Source organism: Orcinus orca, chromosome 18 (genome assembly GCF_937001465.1).
Source record: "Orcinus orca chromosome 18, mOrcOrc1.1, whole genome shotgun sequence".
NCBI lineage: Eukaryota > Metazoa > Chordata > Mammalia > Artiodactyla > Delphinidae > Orcinus > Orcinus orca.
This window is the reverse complement of record NC_064576.1, coordinates 32,263,283-32,282,564: the sequence shown is the minus strand read 5'-3', so window position 1 is coordinate 32,282,564 and position 19,282 is coordinate 32,263,283. Positions and strand designations below refer to the sequence as shown.

Below are 19,282 nucleotides of genomic sequence, written 5' to 3'. Positions count from 1 at the left end.
TCCTTTTTTTTTTTTTGCGGTACGCGGGCCTCTCACTGTTGTGACCTCTCCCGTTGCGGAGCACAGGCTCCGGACGCGCAGGCTCAGTGGCCATGGCTCACGGGCCCAGCCGCTCTGCGGCATGTGGGATCTTCCCGGACCGGGGCACGAACCCGTGTCCGCTGCATCGGCAGGCAGACTCTCAGCCACTGTGCCACCAGGGAAGCCCTGTGATCCATTTTTAACGTTTGTTAAGTGTGTAAGATATAGATTGAACTTCATTTATTTGCATATTAAAACCAAATTGTTCTAATATCGTTTGTTGAAAAAAGACCCTTGTTGAAAATCAGTTTAAAAAACTGTGTGAGTCTGTTTCTGGACTCTCTGTCTGTTCCAATTATCTCTTTGTCTTTCTTTATGACAGTACCACACCATCTTGATTACTGTAGCTTTATAATGTCTTGAAATTAGGTGGCACTGGTCCTCCAACTCTGTTCAGGTTCAAAGCTTTTTGGCTATTCTGTGTCCTTTTCATTTCCATATGAATTCTATAATCATTTTTACAAAAAAAAAAAAGCTCTCTGTGATTTTGATTGGGATTGCATTGAGTCTGTGGATGAAATGAGGAAAATTGGCATCTTAATAATATGAATATTATGACCATGAACCCATTATATCTTTCCATTTATTTAGATCTTCTTTAATTTCTCTTAGTGGTGTTATTTTTTAGTTTTTATTTTAAAGTTTCACATCTTTTGACTAGTGTTAACAGGGTATGTGTTTTTCCATCCTTTAACTTTTAACTTGTTTATGTCTTACAGTTGTCTTATAGGCAGCATATATAATTGTATCTTGCTTTTTTATCCAGTCTGACAAAATACAACTTTTAACTGGAGTTTGGAGAACGTTTACATTTAATGTGTTTATTGTTATGGTTATTTTTAAGTCTGTTATCTTGCTATTTGTTTTTTATTTGTCCTAGCTATCCTTCCCCCCTCCCTTTTATTTCCTTGCCCTCTTTTGGATTAACTGAATATTTTTTATCACTTTATCTCACTTTATCTCATTGTTGGCTGATTGGCAGTAGCTCTTTGTTATTATAGTGGTTGCTTGAGATTATACTATATACATCTTTAACTTATCACCACCCAGTTTCATGTCATACTTTACTACCCCATGCATAGATTAAAAACTGTACCATAATACGTACTTTCCTATGTCCCCACCCAGCCTTTGTGCGCCCATTGTCACATATTCTATTTATACATGTATAAGCCTCACATTAAATTGCTATCATTTTTACTTTATCTTTTAAAGAAGTATAATAATATGAAGAAAATGTATTACATTTAACCAAATAGTTACCATGACCTGTGTTCTTTATTCCTTTGTGTAAATCCAAATTTCTACCTGGCATCACATTGCTTCTGATTCATCTACTTCTTTTAACAATACTTATAGAGCAGGTCTGCTGGTGATGAGTTCTTTTCACTTCTGTATGTTACAAAAAGTTATTTTACCTTTTTGTTGTTTTGTTGTTTGGTTTTTTCTTTTTTTTTTTTTTTACATTTCTATCTATTCTTAACAAAAGTAAAGATTAAAACATATTTCTCTTGTTATGCTACTATGGCCAAATAGACTGAAAGGGTTCACTCTTTTTTATTGGAGTAAAATTCACCATTTTAACCATTTTAAATTGTACAATTCAGTGGCTTTTGTTGTGTTTGTAATGTACAACCATCATCACTATTTAGTTAGAGAACATTCCCATCACCCAGAAGGAAACCCTGTACACACTAAGCACTCACTCCCCAGTCTCCTCTCCCTCCAGCCCCTGGAAACCACTAATGTGCTTTCTGTCTCTATGGATTTGCCTGTTCTACATACTTCATATAAATGGAATCATACAATATGTGACCTTTTGTGTCTGGCTTCTCCCATTTAGTGTAATGTTTTCAAGGTTCATTCATGTTGCACCATCTGTCAGTACTTTATCCCTTTTTATGACTGAATAATATTCCATTGTACAAATATATCACATTTTGTTCATCAGTTAATGGACATTTATTGTTTCCATCATTTGGTTACTGTACATAGTGCTACTATGAGCATTCATGTACAATTTTTTTGTTTGTTTGAACATGTGTTTTCAGTTCTTATGGGTATATACCTAAGTAGTAGAATTGTTGGATCACACAATAACTTCTGTTTAACTTTTTGAGGAACCACGAAACTTTTTCACAGCAACTGCACCATTTTACATTCCCATCAGCAATGTCCAGGGTTCCAATTTCTCACATCCTCGCCAATGCTCATTTTTCATTTTTTTGTGTTTTTCTAAATTCTAGCCATCCTAGTGGCTGTGAAGTGGTGTCTTGTAGTGATTTCTACTTGCATTAACCTTATAACTAATGATGTTAAGCATTGTTTTGTGTTCTTATTGGCCATTTGTATATCTTCTTTGGAGAAATGTCTGCTGAAGTTCTTTGCCTATTTTTAAATTGAGTTGTTTGTCTTTTTGTTGTTGTCATAAGAGTTCATTATATATTCTGGATATTAAATCCTTTTAGCTATATGATTTTCAGATATTTTCTCTCGTTCTGTGAGCTGTCTTTTACTTTCTTGTTAGTTCATTCAATCACAAAAGTTTTTAATTTTGATGAAGTTGAAGTTATCTGTCTTTTCTTAAGTTTCGTGGCCTTCACCTTTGGGAGTTTTTGTTTGTTTTGCAACTTGAATTTTTATTTTTGCTTTTTTCATTTTACTTTTTAATTATTTTTAATAAAAATTGTATATGTTTAAGGTATACAACATGATGATACATATAATGATTACAACAGTCAAGCTAATTAACATACCTATCTCTTCACATACTTACCTTGTGTGTGTGTGTGTGTGTGTGTGTGTGGTGTGAGCATCTCACTATAATGTACTATACATAATACTGTATAATACTGTGTATAATGTATAATACTATACGTGAGGTAGTAAAATATGACATGAAACTGGATGGTGGTAAGTTAAAGATATATGTAGTATAATCTCAAGCACCTGAAGTCTACTCTTGTAGCAGATTTCCAGATATATCACATTTTGTTTATCCATTCATCCCTTGATGGCCATTTGGGTCATTTCCATCTTTTGGCTGTGAATAGTGCTGCTATGAACATTTGAGGACAACCACCCTATACTTAACTACCTATTTTAATTTTTTTTTGAGTATACACCTAAGAATTGCTGGGTTCATCTTTGTTTTGTTTGTTTGTTTGTTTTCATCTTTGTTTTTGAGAGATATTTTTCCTAGGTAAAGAATTCAAGGTTGACTTTTTTTCCCCTCTCTCTCTCTTTTTCAGTACTTGAAAGATGTTGCTCCACTCTCGTCTAGTTTACATTATTTTTACCAAGAAATATGCTGTCATCTGTACCTTTGTTCCTCTCTAGGTAATGTGTCTTATTTTTCTAGCTGCTTTAAGATTTTCTTTTTTTCACTAGCTTTAAGCAATTTGATTAAGATGTGGCTTGCTGCTGTTTTCTTCATGTTTCTTGTGGTTGAGATTTGTCAAACTTCTTTTCTCCGTAAGATCATCAAATTTGGAAATGTTTCAGCCGTTCTTTCTTCAAATGTTTTTTCTGTCCTACCCTCTCTCATCCCTTTGGAGACTCCATTACACATATATTTGGCTGCTTGAAGTTGTCCTACAATAGAACAAACGATGTTCTGTTCAATTTTTGCAGCCTTTTTTTTTTTTCCTTTCCTTTTGAATAGTTTCTCTAACTAAGTCTTCAATTCCACTAAGTTTTTCTTCTCCAATATGTAATCTGCTGTTAATCCAGTCCACTATGGTTTTCATCTCAGATATTATAGTTTTCATTTCTAGAAGTTCAATTTGGATCTCTTTTGTATCTTCCAGGTTTCTATTTAACCTTTTCAAAGTTTATTTTCTTGAGCATATGAAATACAGTTTCAATAACTGTTTTGTTATCCTCATCTAGTAATTCTGTTATTGTGTCATTTCTTGATTGGTTTCAATTATATTGATTTATCTCATTATATAGCATATTGCCCTGCTTCTTTGCATGCCTATAAGTTTTTATAAGCTTTTTTCTCAGACATGATTAAGTTTCTTGGAAAACTTTTTGTCCTTTCAAGTCTTGCTTTTATAAACAAAGAAGTGTTCATCTTAAGGCTAATTGTTTTCCCTACTGCTGAGACCAAAGTCTTTTAGTTACTATACCCCATGTCCTGTGAATTAGTAGGTTTCTTACTCTGGCTGGTGGGAACAGTACAATTCCTGGCCTGTGTGATCTTCAGAGATTGTTCCTCCTAATCTTTTCAGTGGTTCTGTCTCAGTCTCTCGTAGCTTCTTTACACACATGCACTGTTCAGTGCCCATGTGAATACTCAAATTTTAGTGTTCTTTCTCTGTGCAGCTCTTTTATTCAGCACTCTGCCATGTGAACTGTAGCCACCTTAAGTTCTTCTTCTAGCAGCAGCTCCTTAATTCAAGGAGTTTGGCAGGCTCTGCCTTGATTCTCTTTCCCTGCACCATGGCCTGGAAACTCTCTCCATGCAGTAAACTGGAGCAGTTGTGGGGCTGGGCTCACTTTGTTTCCCATGTCTCAGGGGTCACTGTCCTTCAATGCTTGATGTCCAGTGTCTTCAGACCATTGCTTCATTAGTTGGCCCAGTGTAAAAGAGAAGAAAGTTAATTGGCTTCCTTTTTTGTGTGTATGTATATGTCCACCTAATTCTCAAGAAACCACCAAGTTAGTTAAGAGTGTCGATGTGGAGTTTATTAAACAGTAGAAAATCTAGGCTAAATCATAAATTATGCCACATTACTACCAACAAGAATTGGTCTTCCTTCACCTCCTTACTCCAGATTCTTGCTCTTTCTCTTTCTAGTCATTCAGTAAATATTTATCAAACTCCCACTGTATTCAACCACTGATAAACAAAGGAGGCATGGTCTTGCCCTCTTAGGGTATACACCCTTTTTCACAAAGGCCTTGTCCTCTAGTGTAAGCACTTACAGATTTATCTGTTATAGCTAGCTTAATTTTAGAAAACTTATTTAGAAAAGGACATGCACAATCTCAAGTGACCAAATGGATTGAGTTGCCTGGAGTTTTGTACTTAGGAGGCACTTAATGCAATCCAGGTAATTTGTTACAAAAGTTTAGATTGCTAGATTTTTTTTTTTTTTTTTTTTTTTTTTTTGTGGGGTGCGCAGGCCTCTCACTGTTGTGGCCTCTCGCGTTGCGCAGCACAGGCTCTGGACGCACAGGCTCAGCGGCCATGGCTCACGGGCGCAGCTGCTCCGTGGCATGTGGGATCTTTCCAGACCGGGGCACGAACCCATGTCCCCTGCATTGGCAGGCAGACTCTCAACCACTGCGCCACCAGGGAAGCCCTAGATTTTTTTTGAATAGATCTTTATTGGAGTATAATTGTTTCACAATACTGTGTTAGTTTCTGTTGCACAACAAAGCAAATCAGCCATATGCATACACGTCCCCATATCCCCTCCCTCTTGAGCCTCCCTCCCATCTTCTCTATCCCACCCCTCTAGGTCATCACAAAGCACGGAGCCGATCTCCCTGTGCTGTGCTGCTGCTTCCCATCAGCCAACTATTTTACATTCGGTAGTGTATATATGTCGATGCTACTCTCACTTAGCCCCAGCTTCATCCTCCCACCCCATGTCCTCAAGTCCATTCTCTATGTCTATCTCTTTATTCCTGCCCTGGAACTAGGTTCAGCAGTACCATTTTTTTTTTTAGATTCCATATATATGCGTTAGCATACAGTATTTTGTTTTTCTCTTTCTGACTTACTTCACTCTGTATGACAGATTCTAGGTCCATCCACCTCACTACAAATAACTCAATTTCATTTCTTTTTATGGCTGAGTAATATTCCATTGTATATATGTGCCACATCTTCTTTATCCACTCATCTGTCGATGGACATTTAGGTTGGTTCCATGTCCTGGCTATTGTAAACAGTGCTGCAGTGAACATTTTGGTACATGACTCTTTTTGAATTATGGTTTTCTCAGGGTATATACCCTGTAGTGGGATTGCTGGGTCATATGGTAGTTCTATTTTTAGTTTTTTAAGGAACCTCAATACTGTTTTCCATAGTGGTTGTATCAATTTACATTCCCACCAAGAGTGCAGGAGGGTTCCCTTTTCACCACACCCTTTCAAGTAATTATTGTTTCTAGATTTTTTAAAAAAAAACAAGAAGTTTATTTAAACAAACAGACGCTTGACTTGAAGGGAAAACTATCTAGGATTCATTTATTTTACAGTAATTTATCCCTACTTAAAGACAGATTGCCCTGCATGTAACAGCTACGTACAAAAAAGTTATAAAATTGTCCTTGGTTTTACAATGATAAATGAAAAACATTAAAATTCTCCAATCGAACAACGTATGCAAGAATTTTTATGTTCTTGTTTTGTTAAACAGTGAGAGCAAAATATCTTACTGGAATATAAAGATAAGAGCAGGGCTTCCCTGGTGGCGCAGTGGTTAAGAATCCACCTGCCAATGCAGGGGACACGGGTTCGAGCCCTGGTCCAGGAAGATCCCACATGCTGTGGAGCTACTAAGCCCGTGCGCCACAACTACTGAGCCAGCTCTCTAGAGCCCGTGAGCCACAACTACTGAGCCCATGTGCCAGAACTACTGAGCCTGTGCTCTAGAGCCTATGCTCTGCAACGAGAAGCCACCACAATGAGAAGCCCACGCACTGCAATGAAGAGTAGCCCCCGCTCTCCGCAACTAGAGAAAGCCCACGCACAGCAACGAAGACCCAATACAGCCAAAAATAAATAAATAAATAATTTTTTTAAAAAAAAAGATAAGAGCGGATGAGCATGCCACTAATGGAGAAAAGGGGGTATCTTCACAGAACCAGTATTTTTCCCCATTCCATCTCCATTTGATGTCAATCAAAACATACCATTGGCCATTTAGTTAAAAAAAAAAAAGCAATATGCTTGTGCACATATACCAGTTACTTTATGTATAAAAATAAAGGAATGGGGAAGGGGAAGAATGAAAGAATAGAGAAACTATACTGTAGTAGCCAGGATGTGGTGGAACCAAATTGCTGTTTTCTAATTGAGAGTGTCTTCTTGGTCAGGAGGAACAGAACTCTGGAGTAAAGTAGCAGGTTCCCTTTTTAGTAGACACCTCCTGTCTGCTGCTGGAGCACATCAATTGTATCTTCAGCCTCCATTTCCAGCTGCAGGTGTGTCTGTTTCATTGATTGGCTGCCCGTTAAATTGGAATCTGATCTGCCTCATTGACAAACCCTATCATTCACAATAGGCTTTCATTAGTTTACTAAGTGGTGTATGCCTCTTAATCTTCAACTGCACCACAGAACCATCCTGCCCCGTCACCTTCAAATTAATACGATCGTTGTTCTCAGTCTTGACTCCTTCCTTGGACTTTTCATGGGCCATGGCGAGCGCCGGAGCCTCCTCCGCTGCCGCTTCCCAAAAGAGGTACCAGGTCCGCACCGAACGAGCACACAAGCAGCACCAAGAGGGCTGTTTCTAGATTTTTTGATGATGGCCATTCTGACCAGCGTGAGGTGATACCTCATTGTAGTTTTGATTTGCATTTCTCTAATAATTAGTGACGTTGAGCATCTTTTCATGTGCCTTTTGGCCATCTGTATGTCTTCCTTGGTGAAATGTATACTTAGGTCTTCTGCCCGTTTTTTAACTGGATTGTTTGTTTTTTTGATATTGAGCTCCGTGAGCTGTTTGTATATTTTGGAGATCAATCCTTTGTCTGTTGTTTCATTTGCAAATATTGTCTCCCATTGTGAGGGTTATCTTTTTGTCTTGTTTATGGTTTCCTTTAGATTGCTAGATTTAAGAGAGACTTCAAGATGCATAGGTAGAATAAAGTAGATCTATATGTACTAACTTTAAAGAACATTCATACTATCTTGATAAATATTTTTAAAAGTAAGATTGCAGAATAATATTGTGTTCCTCCATTTGGGTTTTAATGTGTGTGTGTATGTGAGTGTGTGTGTAGGGGGTAGGGTTGTGTTTCTGTTAAAACGTAGAGAAAGGGCTTCCCTGGTGGCGCAGTGGTTGAGAGTCCGCCTGCCGATGCAGGGGACACGGGTTCGTGTCCCGGTCCGAGAGGATCCCACGTGCCGCGGAGCGGCTGGGCCCGTGAGCCATGGCCGCTGAGCCTGCGCGCCCGGAGCCTGTGCTCCGCAACGGGAGAGGCCACAACAGTGAGAGGCCCGCGTACCACAAAAAAAAAAAAAAAAAAAAAAGTAGAGAAAAAGTTTAGAAAACATACAACTGTCATGCCAGGGGCTTACAAGTACCACTATTCACGCATTATGAATATAAAATCAGCTTTATTTGATAAACTTACAATCAAAGAATTAACAGAGCATACACCATCACCCAAGTTATCTTCCCACAGATAGGTGTGCTTAGGCGTAGCAGAGAAGGTCTGGATGCACCACATAAAGGGATCTGATAGAGATCCCCAAACACTGTGCACATTTAAAGTGGAAGAGGGTAGGGAGCATCTAGGTGACTGTGTAACAGTGGAAGAGGGAACCTCTAGAACTTACCGCCTATCAGCCTATTCTAGTAGTAGGAAGTGAGCCTCCAGGACCATCCATGTCTGTCTCTCTGACATCAAGCAGTGGTACCACTGGGATTGGGAGTAGAAGCGAGGAACTAATTTTCACGGTATTTTTTTTTTTTTTTTTTTTTTTTTTTTTGCGGTACGCGGGCCTCTCACTGTTGTGGCCCCTCCCGTTGCGGAGCACAGGCTCTGGACGCGCAGGCTCAGTGGCCATGGCTCACAGGCCCAGCCACTCCGCGGCACATAGCATCTTCCCGGACCAGGGCACGAACCTGTATCCCCTGCATCGGCAGGCGGACTCTCAACCACTGCGCCACCAGGGAAGCCCCTGTATTTTTTAATTGTTGGGATTTATTCCAACTCACATAAGATTTTTCAAAGGCATAGATTTGGCAACCAACGCATTATCGAACTCATAATAGGTATAAAATAAATGTTGATTCATTAGCTCGATCATTGACGTAACCCATCCACCAAACATAGGTAGATGTATAAAGATTATGAAAATAAGTGGTAAAATTTTTTCTAATGTATCTGTAAGCAAGGATTACATTCCAACAATATTGTTTGTACCCAAAATCTAACTGCCAAGTAAGTATATACATACATATACTTGGAGACCCATACATACACACCTAAATGTGCTTATGATGTATGCATGGAAATACTTGGAGTGATGCACTCCAAAAGAAATCATTGATGTTGGTTATTATTGGAGAGGAGGTACTGAGGTTCTAGGATGGATGGAAGAGATCCTTTCAGTTAATATTCCTCCTCTGTAGTTTGAATTAGTTACTGCGTACATGTGGTATTCCCTCTCTCTCTCCCTTTCTTCCTCACCTTCTCCATTCATTATCAAGAGCAAGTATATTAAAGGAATATGGAAATGTTACAGCATCCCAGTAAAGGGATTTACTATAGGAAAAATTCAGAAGCATCTAAAAACATAACATGTGATTTGAAAGCTTCAAGACTGAGAAAAGGAGATAGCAAGGGTATCTAATGTATGCTCAGACAAGGAAAAATTATGTGGCAGAAGGAGTTCGTGCTTTATGGAGTCTTTGTAATACTTGCCTGTGTGTTCTAGTATCTACTAGTGACCTTGGGAAACATGATTTCCACAAACATAGTAAACATAAGTATCTAGATGAGTAAAACATTTGCCTCTGTCCTTTGAGTTACCTGACGCTAGTAATTGCAGGGAGTGTTCTGCCAGCATCCTCAGTGAGCCCAGTCCCTTGGAAGGAGTCTATAGTACACACGACTCCTACAGCCCCGCCTCAGCGTTTTAAAGGAGGATATTCATGTGCCAACCCCAGCCCTAAAACTTCAAGGTCAGCCTTTCCCACCATATTTCTAGCATTCCATTGGCACAATAAAAAACTCCACTATTTTATGTACTAAAGAATAAAAGCGGGGATGCTGCCAGTTAAACTGTGATGCAATGCTTTATTATCACTTTAATTTTAATTTTAGGCAAACATTCCTTTAGTCTTTAGGCAGTGATTTTTATCATACATTACACAACTTTTTCTCTATGCTTTTCTTCTAACACAAACTTTGTTTCAATGCCAAATCACGTTGTAATCTTTATGAAGACACTTGAAATGGTGGCTAAACTCAACCTATGAAGGATTATCCATACTCAGAACTCAATTGAAATCACAGTATAAACAGCTACGACCAAATTTCTTCATGTGCAAGCATGTGCAAGCATGACCTTTCCTATGAAAACCTTTCCATTTTCATTTCATAGGAAAGGTGAAAAATAGTGTGATTTATTGGGTCCCATTGCCTCCCAAGGTGTTTTCCTGAAAACTTGTTGATACATAAAATTCCTTTAATAAAGAACAGTGCTTTTATTTCACCATTAGAAATACAAGGCTTAAAAAGTAAACACTTGGATGAGGTACTGTGTTGCCTACAATTTTTTAAATTTAGCAAATGCAGTTTAATTCATCAGTCCATCAAAAGTCTTTCTTCCAACCAGAACTGTCCTCCCTACTGTAGATCATGATTTCCTATTTTAAAATGTCCATTGCCTCCCAATGTCCAGATTCTTTAGCATGGCATAGAAGACCAATTTGACCCTAACCTACTTGTCGTCCTAATTTTCTGTTACCCTCCCTTCCCCAGGCCCTTGCTTGCAGCCGCCTTCTCCGCCAGGTAATGTGTCTTTTGCTCCTGCCCCACCACTTTATTATCCTGCTACTTCTCAGTCTCCTTCGTTTCCTTTTGTTCCTCTGTTCCGTAACTGTCAGCGTGCCCCCGAGTTCTGTCCTGGCACTGTTTTCTTCTTACTAAGATGCACGTCTTACCTCATCTTGTTCTGTGGCTTCAGCTACCACCCGCAATAAATCTTTTTGTTTTAACCTTTTTTTACTAAGTCAGTTGTGTATGGGCTAAGTATAGATAATCATAATTCAAAGAGTACAGAAGGAGTATTCAGCAAATACCAAGTCCTCCCCGCTCTTTTCACATCATCTCTGAACGTCTCTCTACTCAACCTCCTGCGTTAGTGGTACTGACTGGGTACAACCTCTTATACCATCTCTCATCTGAATTATTTTAGTAACCATCTGTTCCGCCTTACTCTATTCTTTAAGCCCTCCACCTTGTTGCCAGAGTGCTGTTTCTAAATATAAATCTGATTTTGTTTCTCCCACAGTCAGAGTTGTTTGTTTCCTAAGAATAATGATATATAAGACCGTCCATTATCCAGCCCCTGCCCACCTACCCAGTTTCATCTTACATCACACACACACACACACACACACACATACACACTCTCACTCACTACACCATGCTCCCTCCATACGTAACTACTTGTCCTTTACTTGTAATTCTCCAAGCACTCTATGCTATTTTGTGTCTCCATGCTTTTGCACATTCTGGTGTCTGCCCAGCACACGCTTGTCTAAATCACAGATACTTGTCTTTCAAGATCAATTTCAAGTAATCACCTACTCTTTTAAGCCTTTTCTGAACCCCAGGTAAAAATGACTTATGTATCCCCATGATACCAAATATACCTATACACACACACACACACACACACACACACACACACACACACACACACACACATAATTGTTGACATGGCTGTCTATAAGCTTTATAAGGGGAGGGACTCTGTTTTTATTGGTCTGGGTATTTCTCCCATTTAGTACATTTCTTGTTTCTAGTAGGTAGTAAATAGACATTTGTTGAAGGATTAGTTTTGGGTTTTTATGGGACAAAGTATATTAAAGTATTGAGGTATACTAGAATGAACTTGAAGCAGATTGGAGATCCCAACCAAGAAGGCCAAAGAATGACAGTGAAATCAGAGCTGCTAATCAGAGAAAAAAAGAAAACCTTATAGTATCACAGACTCTACCACATGCTTTCTGTTATATATGGAACCAGAAGTCAGTATATATCATCTCTACCCACCACCACCATGAAAAAAAATACTTCAATTGCATGGGATCCGTAGAATCATCAACCTTTATTAAAAACACTGGGGAGTTTTTTCTTTTGCTTTGTTTTGTTTTAGGGTGAAAGGGAAATAAAACCAATAGCTAAGATGAGTAATAAAAAGATATAATAAAGGTTAAGAACGTCTTACATGTCTGTAGCGCTTAAATGTTGCTATATTCACTTACCATTGGATTATGAAAGCCATGGGCTTTCAAGTAAGGCAGACTGGCGTACATGACTCTAGGCAAGTTATTTATCCTCTGTAAGCCTCAATTTTTCAACCTGTAAGGTGGGAATAATAATACTGTATATATGTTTGCCCCAAGAATTAGAGATAACCCAATCTAAGATAAGCATTTAGCACGCTGACATGTTAATCACTCAGTAAATGCTGACAGTTTTGTTGTTTGTTTGGTTTTTGTCCTATATGTCATTATATTTCACCTGGCCATGGTATTGATGAAATAAGTATTTTATTAATAAAGGTGGCATTTTTTAAAAGAAATAGTAGTTCCAGAATTGGAGTAACTTATGCTTATTTTGCCTATATGGAAATATTCAGAGTGAACTATTCGAATGAATTTTAACACAATATAGTAAGATTTGTTAATGATAATTAATTTCTGTGAAGACGTACATGGTATTAAAACTGCAATTAAAGAGTAATCAGTTGCTCTTCTCAAATGAAAAAGTATATATATATATATATATATATATATATATATATATATATTTTTTTTTTTTTTTTTTTTTTTAATGGTACGCGGGCCTCTCACTGTTGTGGCCTCTCCCGTTGCGGAGCACAGGCTCCAGACGCGCAGGCTCAGTGGCCATGGCTCACGGGCCCAGCCGCTCCGCGGCATGTGGGATCTTCCCGGACCAGGGCACGAACCCGTGTCCCCTGCATCGGCAGGCGGACTCTCAACCACTGCGCCACCAGGGAAGCCCGAAAAAGTATGTTTAATTGCATACAAACTTAGCATTTTAGGAGAAGTGTGCCAAACTGCATATTTTAAAACTAATAAAAACTTCAAATTAACTAGAATTGTTCAGTTTAAATTAGAGAACATGAATTACTGATAAAATTCAACTAATTTGTTGAATCATTATATAGAAAAGCAAGAGTTAAGCAATAATAATATGTAATAAGATAATTAAGATAAACATTATTTAACAGCACTGATAACATAGTCTTTATTACAAATATTTAAGTAAATACTTTATTAAAATCAAATTATGTGAATAGATAATAATAATAAAGGCTAGCAATTTTGAGTGCTTACTTAATACTAGTGGTACTATGGTGTGAAACCATAGAAATGTTCCTTGGGCTAACTGAAATCTTCAGAGTGTGAGACCCATGAGTTTACCAGCCTGCCAGGCTTCCTGAGGCCTGAAAGAAGTTCTTGTGACTGAGTGGACTTCATTAGATTGCCAAGTGTATCAGAGAAGAATCAGAGAATCAGAAAAGTGACTCAAATGCAAAGTCTATTCAGTTCATTCAGGTTCCTGATGGATATGCTGTTGGCCTAGTTAGCATATTGAGTACTGTAACACATGGTCCCTTCACTCTTCAGATCTAAAATTTTCACTTAGTGATCAAGCCCTCAGAAAACTGGCTACAAAGTTGACCTGAGACTGATTTGGATTTGGACTGATTTGAATATAAATCTGGTCCTTTATAATTAAAGATGTAACTACCACCTGGACAAATATCTTTCATATTTTTTTGACCATGACCTGTAGTAAGAAATGCATATTACATAGCAACCCAGTACATATGTATGTATGTGTATTTGCTTGTGTGTGTGTGTGTATATATGTATATAGGTATGTGTGTGTATCTGAAATGATTTTCCCATCACAATGAATACCCTTACCACGTGTAGCACCTTCTATTCATTGCTATTCTGTTCTGTTTCTTTTTTCTTTTTTTTAATACGGCTTGCAACCCACAAAGTGCAAACACTCATCTGGACAGATATGTAACACATTTTTTTCTCCTTATGGAAGCCTTCTTGAGAAATCAGTTTAGGGGTTGAAAAGAGAAGAAAGGTGAAAAAGTAAGAATGAGTAAAGCATGTTAGAGAGATAGGGAGTCATCTGGTGTGACTGTCGTATAAAAACCTGTAATGCTTCCCAGTTGTATGTATCCACCATCTCCAGGAGCAATGCTAATCTAATCTCTCATTTTGAATTAATAGTGTCATGGTGAAGCAATTGTTAATATGTTTCCATATTTTTGTCCTGCCCCTTTTCAATCTGTTTTTTCAGTTTGTTCAAGACTGCCCCTTGAACAATCTTGAACAAATTTACTGTGGTTTCTCCCGTTGGTTGGAATTAGTACCATTTACAAATATGAATAATTTCAGTCTGTAACTCTCCACCAAATTATTTATAATTCATATGTATGACCATGACTCAGAGAACCCCACTATTTTCCTTCTTTATCTAGGGAAGTAGTCAGGCTTCATCTTCACAAAAAGGCAACCCTCTCATTCCATGGTGGTTCCCTTCTTAAAATAAATCTTGTTTTACACTTTACTGAGTTTTTTTGAAGGCCTTATATCCATGTTTTAACATTTTTATCACTAAATCACAGACATTATTCTTGACAAACTCCAATAAATAGCAGGATTTTCCATTATAGAAACGATGTTACTTTTCCCCCAAATAAATTTGTATCCCTATGGCTCTTCACACAAGAAAGGACTGTGTAGGAAAAATTTATGAAGGTAATGTTATTGTAAAATGTCTTAGTCTATTCCATGTCATTTAACACAGCCTAAGAAATAAACTATTTAGGGACTTCCTAAATAGTGCAGTGGTTAAGAATCCGCCTGCCAACGCAGGGAACATGGGTTCTAGCCCTGGTCCAGGAAGATCCCAAATGCCACCGACCAACTAAGCCCGTGCGCCACAACTACTGAGCCTGCGTGCCACAACTACTGAAGCCCGCGTGCCTAGAGCCGATGCTTCGCAGCAAGAGAAGCCACCGCAATGAAGAGTAGCCCCTGGGCTTCCCTGGTGACGCAGTGGTTGAGAGTCCGCCTGCCGATGCAGGGGACACGGGTTCGTGCCCCGGTCCGGGAAGATCCCACATGCCGTGGAGCAGCTGGGCCCGTGAGCCATGGCCGCTGAGCCTGTGCGTCTGGAGCCTGTGCTCCACAACGGGAGAGGCCACAACAGTGAGAGGCCCGCGTACCGCAAAAAAAAAAAAAAAAAAAAAAAAAGTAGCCCCTGCTCCCCACGACTAGAGAAAGCCCGCGCTCAGCAATGAAGACCCAACACAGCCAAAAATAAATTAATTAATTTTTTAAAAAAATTAAAAAGGAAAAGAAGAAATAAACTAAGTAAGTGACTTTGTCAAATGTTAGGTAGTATTTATATGAAATTCAGTCTTACAGTAAATATTTATTGAACGCCTACTATGTGCTGGGCACTGTTCTAAGCCCTGGGAATAATCAGTGGATAAAACAAACAAAAATTCCTGCCCTTTGGAGCTTATGTTCTACTGGGATTAGAAACAAGGATTTGTTCCAAGTAAAATATATTCTCAATTAGAACTTAAGTTGTATGAAGAAAGTAAAGCAGGAAAGAGGATAGTGACTGTTGCTGCCTATAGTTCTAGCCAAATGGGCACAAGAAAGACATAAAATGAATGCCATGGTTCTTGTATATCTTCTGAAAGTGACCAAAGCAGCAAGGAAAGTGGCTCTAGCTTGAAAGTCCCACATGAACAGAGGTGCCCGGGTAGAAGCAATCAGATATTTTTAGCATGGAAGAATGGCTATGAAGCATATTTCTTTGTGGTAAATTGGCCACATTTCTTTACTGTTTGTCTGTGTGCATATACATGCAAGCTTTTAGTCCACGTTCTTTATTTTGGGAATAAAGGGTAAGGGAAAGGAATTCTTATCTCTTCACATTTTGGGCTAGTCTTACATAATACTGCTTTCTTTTCTGTTATCGAGAGGCAATGATGAATATTGGCGAAGCACGTGATACTGGAGCCAGACCCACTGGGTTAAAATCTCATTTTTGGTAACTTACAAGTTGTAAAAGTTGGATAAGTTGTTTAACCCCTCTGTGCCTCATTTTCCTCATTTGTAAAATATTAAGTTCCAAATAAAATGTTCTATTGAAATTTGATCAAATGAGTGGATTACTTTTAGTTTTGAAGACAGATTGTTTTGTAACATTTAATACAGAAAAAAAAACAAAAGCAAGGCAGAAGGAGAAAAAGTAACTTTTAAAAACAGACAAAGACATTCTGAAAAGACTACTTACTGTATGGTTCCAACTAAATGACATTCTGGAAAAGGCGAAACTTATGGAGACAGTAACAAGATCAGTGGTTGCCAGGAAATAATAGACAGAGCTACAGGGGATTTTTAGGGCTGTGAAAATATTCTTTATGATATAAACAGTGGATACATGGGATTACGGTTGGTCCTCCATATCCACAGATTCCACATTCACGGATTCAACCAACTGCAGGTCAAAAATATTCAGGAAAATGTCTGGAAAGTTCTAAGAAGCAAAACTTGAATTTGCTCACACCAGCAACTATTTACATAGTATTTACATTGTCTTTGCAACTATTCACATAGTATTTGCAATTATTTACATAGCATTTACATTGTATTAGGTATTATAAGTAATCTAGAGATGATTTAAAGTATATGGGAGGATATGTGTTGGTTATATGCAAATACTATGCCATCATATATATTTTTTTTAATTTATTTATTTTATTTATTTATTTTTGGCTGTGTTGGGTCTTCATTGCAGCACGCGGGCTCTCTCTAGTTGCGGTGAGCGGGTGCTACTCTTCGTGGCAGTGTACGGGCCTCTCACTGCAGTGGCCTCTCCCGTTGCGGAGCACAGGCTCCAGGCACGCAGGCTTCAGTAGTTGTGGCACACGGGCTCAGTAGTTGTGGCTCGCGGGCTCTAGAGTGCAGGCTTAGTAGTTGTGGTGCACAGGCTTAGTTGCTCGATGGCATATAGGATCCTCCCAGACCAGGGCTTGAACCCGTGTCCCCTGCATTGGCAGGCGGACTCCCAACCACTGCGCCATCCAGGAAACCCAACCATCATATTTTATATAAGGGACTTGAGCATCCTCGGATATTAGTATCCATGGGGGGTCCTGGAGCCAATCCCCTGTGGATACCAAGGGACGAGTGTACATTTGTCAAAACCCATAGAATATACAGCACCAAGAGTGAACGCTAATGTAAACTGTGGACTTCTGGTGATAATGGTGTGTCAGTGTAGGTTCATTAATTGTAACAAATGGTGATGACTGTGGGGTTGTGGGAAGGCAGAGAATATGTGGGGCTCTCTGTACTTTTGCTCAATTTTGCTGTGAACCTCAAACTGCTCTAACAAAAGAAAAAAACAGAGACATGAAAGAGAATGAAATCTGAGAACCACAGAGAAAAGATAGGAGGAAAGGAAAGGAAGGAGTGAGGAAGATGTCAGTGACTCACTTTTCTGTGAAGGTAACTGTGGCCACCTTTTGTCACTTGTGCGATTTGGCAGTCCTTAAAGCTATTTTTGTTGGTAGCAGGAAAATACCCCCGGGAAAGTAACATTGTCTAGAGAAAAATTAACTTCTTGACATAGACAACAGAACTTACTTTTTTGTAATGTTAAGGAATTTGGGAGAGACTTCGTTTTCTCTGTGTGTCTGTGTATTTCATGTGGTACATCACTCCTTGTGAAGTTAGTGTTACATATTTTATGGATGCACACTATGTAATGTGACTGGACATGAGGAATAATTAAATTGTTGATGAGTAATAGTTTCATAAAGATTTAAAGTGAAGAGGCTGTTGGAACAAACAGTATTCATAGGTAATATGTGACATAATCAAAACACAATACCAGAAATTGCCCTTAACGTGTATAAATTTTCATTAATTATTGTCATTCTGTCTCTTATTTTTTGAGGTTCTGATGTAGAATTATATAGAAATTAACCTTTTTATTTTAGTAATGATGAACATATATTTACCATACAAAGGTCTGATTCATTACGTGGACAAAACATTAACTTTAATTGTAGTAACAGCTCTGTGTCTAACCTTGCCAAGTGCTTAAACCAAGATGTCTTTGTTATAGTTCATTCTGGAAAAAAATTCAATTACATGGATCCAGGACAATATACTAGAATTTATTCTTTAAGCCATCTTTTTAAAGGTTCACATACCAGGTCATATGAATGTGTGTGTGTGCACGTGTGTGCACCAAATGCCAGCCACCACTGAAGAAAAACAATGACTTATTTATAAATTATATTCTGTTTACACATCAAACAAATAATATAATTGTTTAAACTTTTTCCCTTACTGGTGTGCCTTGATAATTCATAAATGACTATAATTTTTTTCTTTCAAGAGCTATTACAAATCACACTATAAATCCCTCCTTCCCCATCAGCATTGTTGTACAAGTGAACCACATTAAAATGAATTTCTCAGGGGCAACTTTGAGGGGGAAAGAAATTTAAAGCACTTGATCTTGAAAATTCCATTCTCTGACACTAATCACCGGTCCTTCCAGCTCTCCCAGTCCTTCCAGCTCTCCCAGTCCTTTCATTCCCAGTAAATCTGTGCTTTATTTGTACTCATTAGGAGTCCCAGACTCATAAACTCTTCGCATTTCCAATCTGTCAAGCCCCTCCTGGCTCCACTTTGCCTCCTAACCCAGCCTTGGACCTTATCAACCATCTGAGCACTACATTCATGAGCACTCGCCATTGCTTCGTTGCCAGATTCATCCATCAGGCTTTTCTTGACATTCCCACCTTTAGCCTAGTATCTTACAATCAGGTAGTTACTCTATCAACATTTAATGAAAGGGAGGAGAGGAGAGAAAATTCTTTGATTCTGTGTTAACATACTGAAAATTTCTTGTGGAAATTTGTTACTTTTGCTGCTTGGAAGCATAACAGATTCATGTTGTTGAACATCAACAAGGCCCTCATTCCTGTTGCCCGGTATTTTTATTTTTCTGTATCTATCCTATTTCCCATTATCTTTATTGCAGGTCACTTCCACTTCCCCAAACCATCAATTCCATCATATATCTTTTCATTATTACAATTAAATCATCTAAATTTATTTTCCTGAGTCTTTTTCACCCAGGGATTTTTTAGTCTCTTCCCTTACTTTTCTTCCCCTGTGGTCC

At 38.4% G+C, this 19,282-nt stretch overlaps 1 protein-coding gene and 1 pseudogene across 8 annotated transcripts in view; one reads left to right on the top strand and one right to left on the bottom strand.

The window, feature by feature from the left end:
- The window catches only part of PIBF1 (progesterone immunomodulatory binding factor 1), a 212,718-nt gene that overhangs the window by 150,676 nt on the left and 42,760 nt on the right, over nucleotides 1-19,282 (top strand). The window contains exon 15 of one of the 8 annotated variants that reach the window (XM_033403260.2): nucleotides 3,333-3,420. The exons of the other annotated variants lie outside the window; for them this stretch is intronic. Coding sequence (XP_033259151.1) covers nucleotides 3,333-3,420 — 88 coding nt within the window. The remainder of the gene's footprint in view (nucleotides 1-3,332; nucleotides 3,421-19,282) is intronic. 8 annotated transcript variants of the gene reach the window in all.
- On the bottom strand, nucleotides 6,906-7,711 carry LOC101275463 (small ubiquitin-related modifier 2-like; annotated as a pseudogene).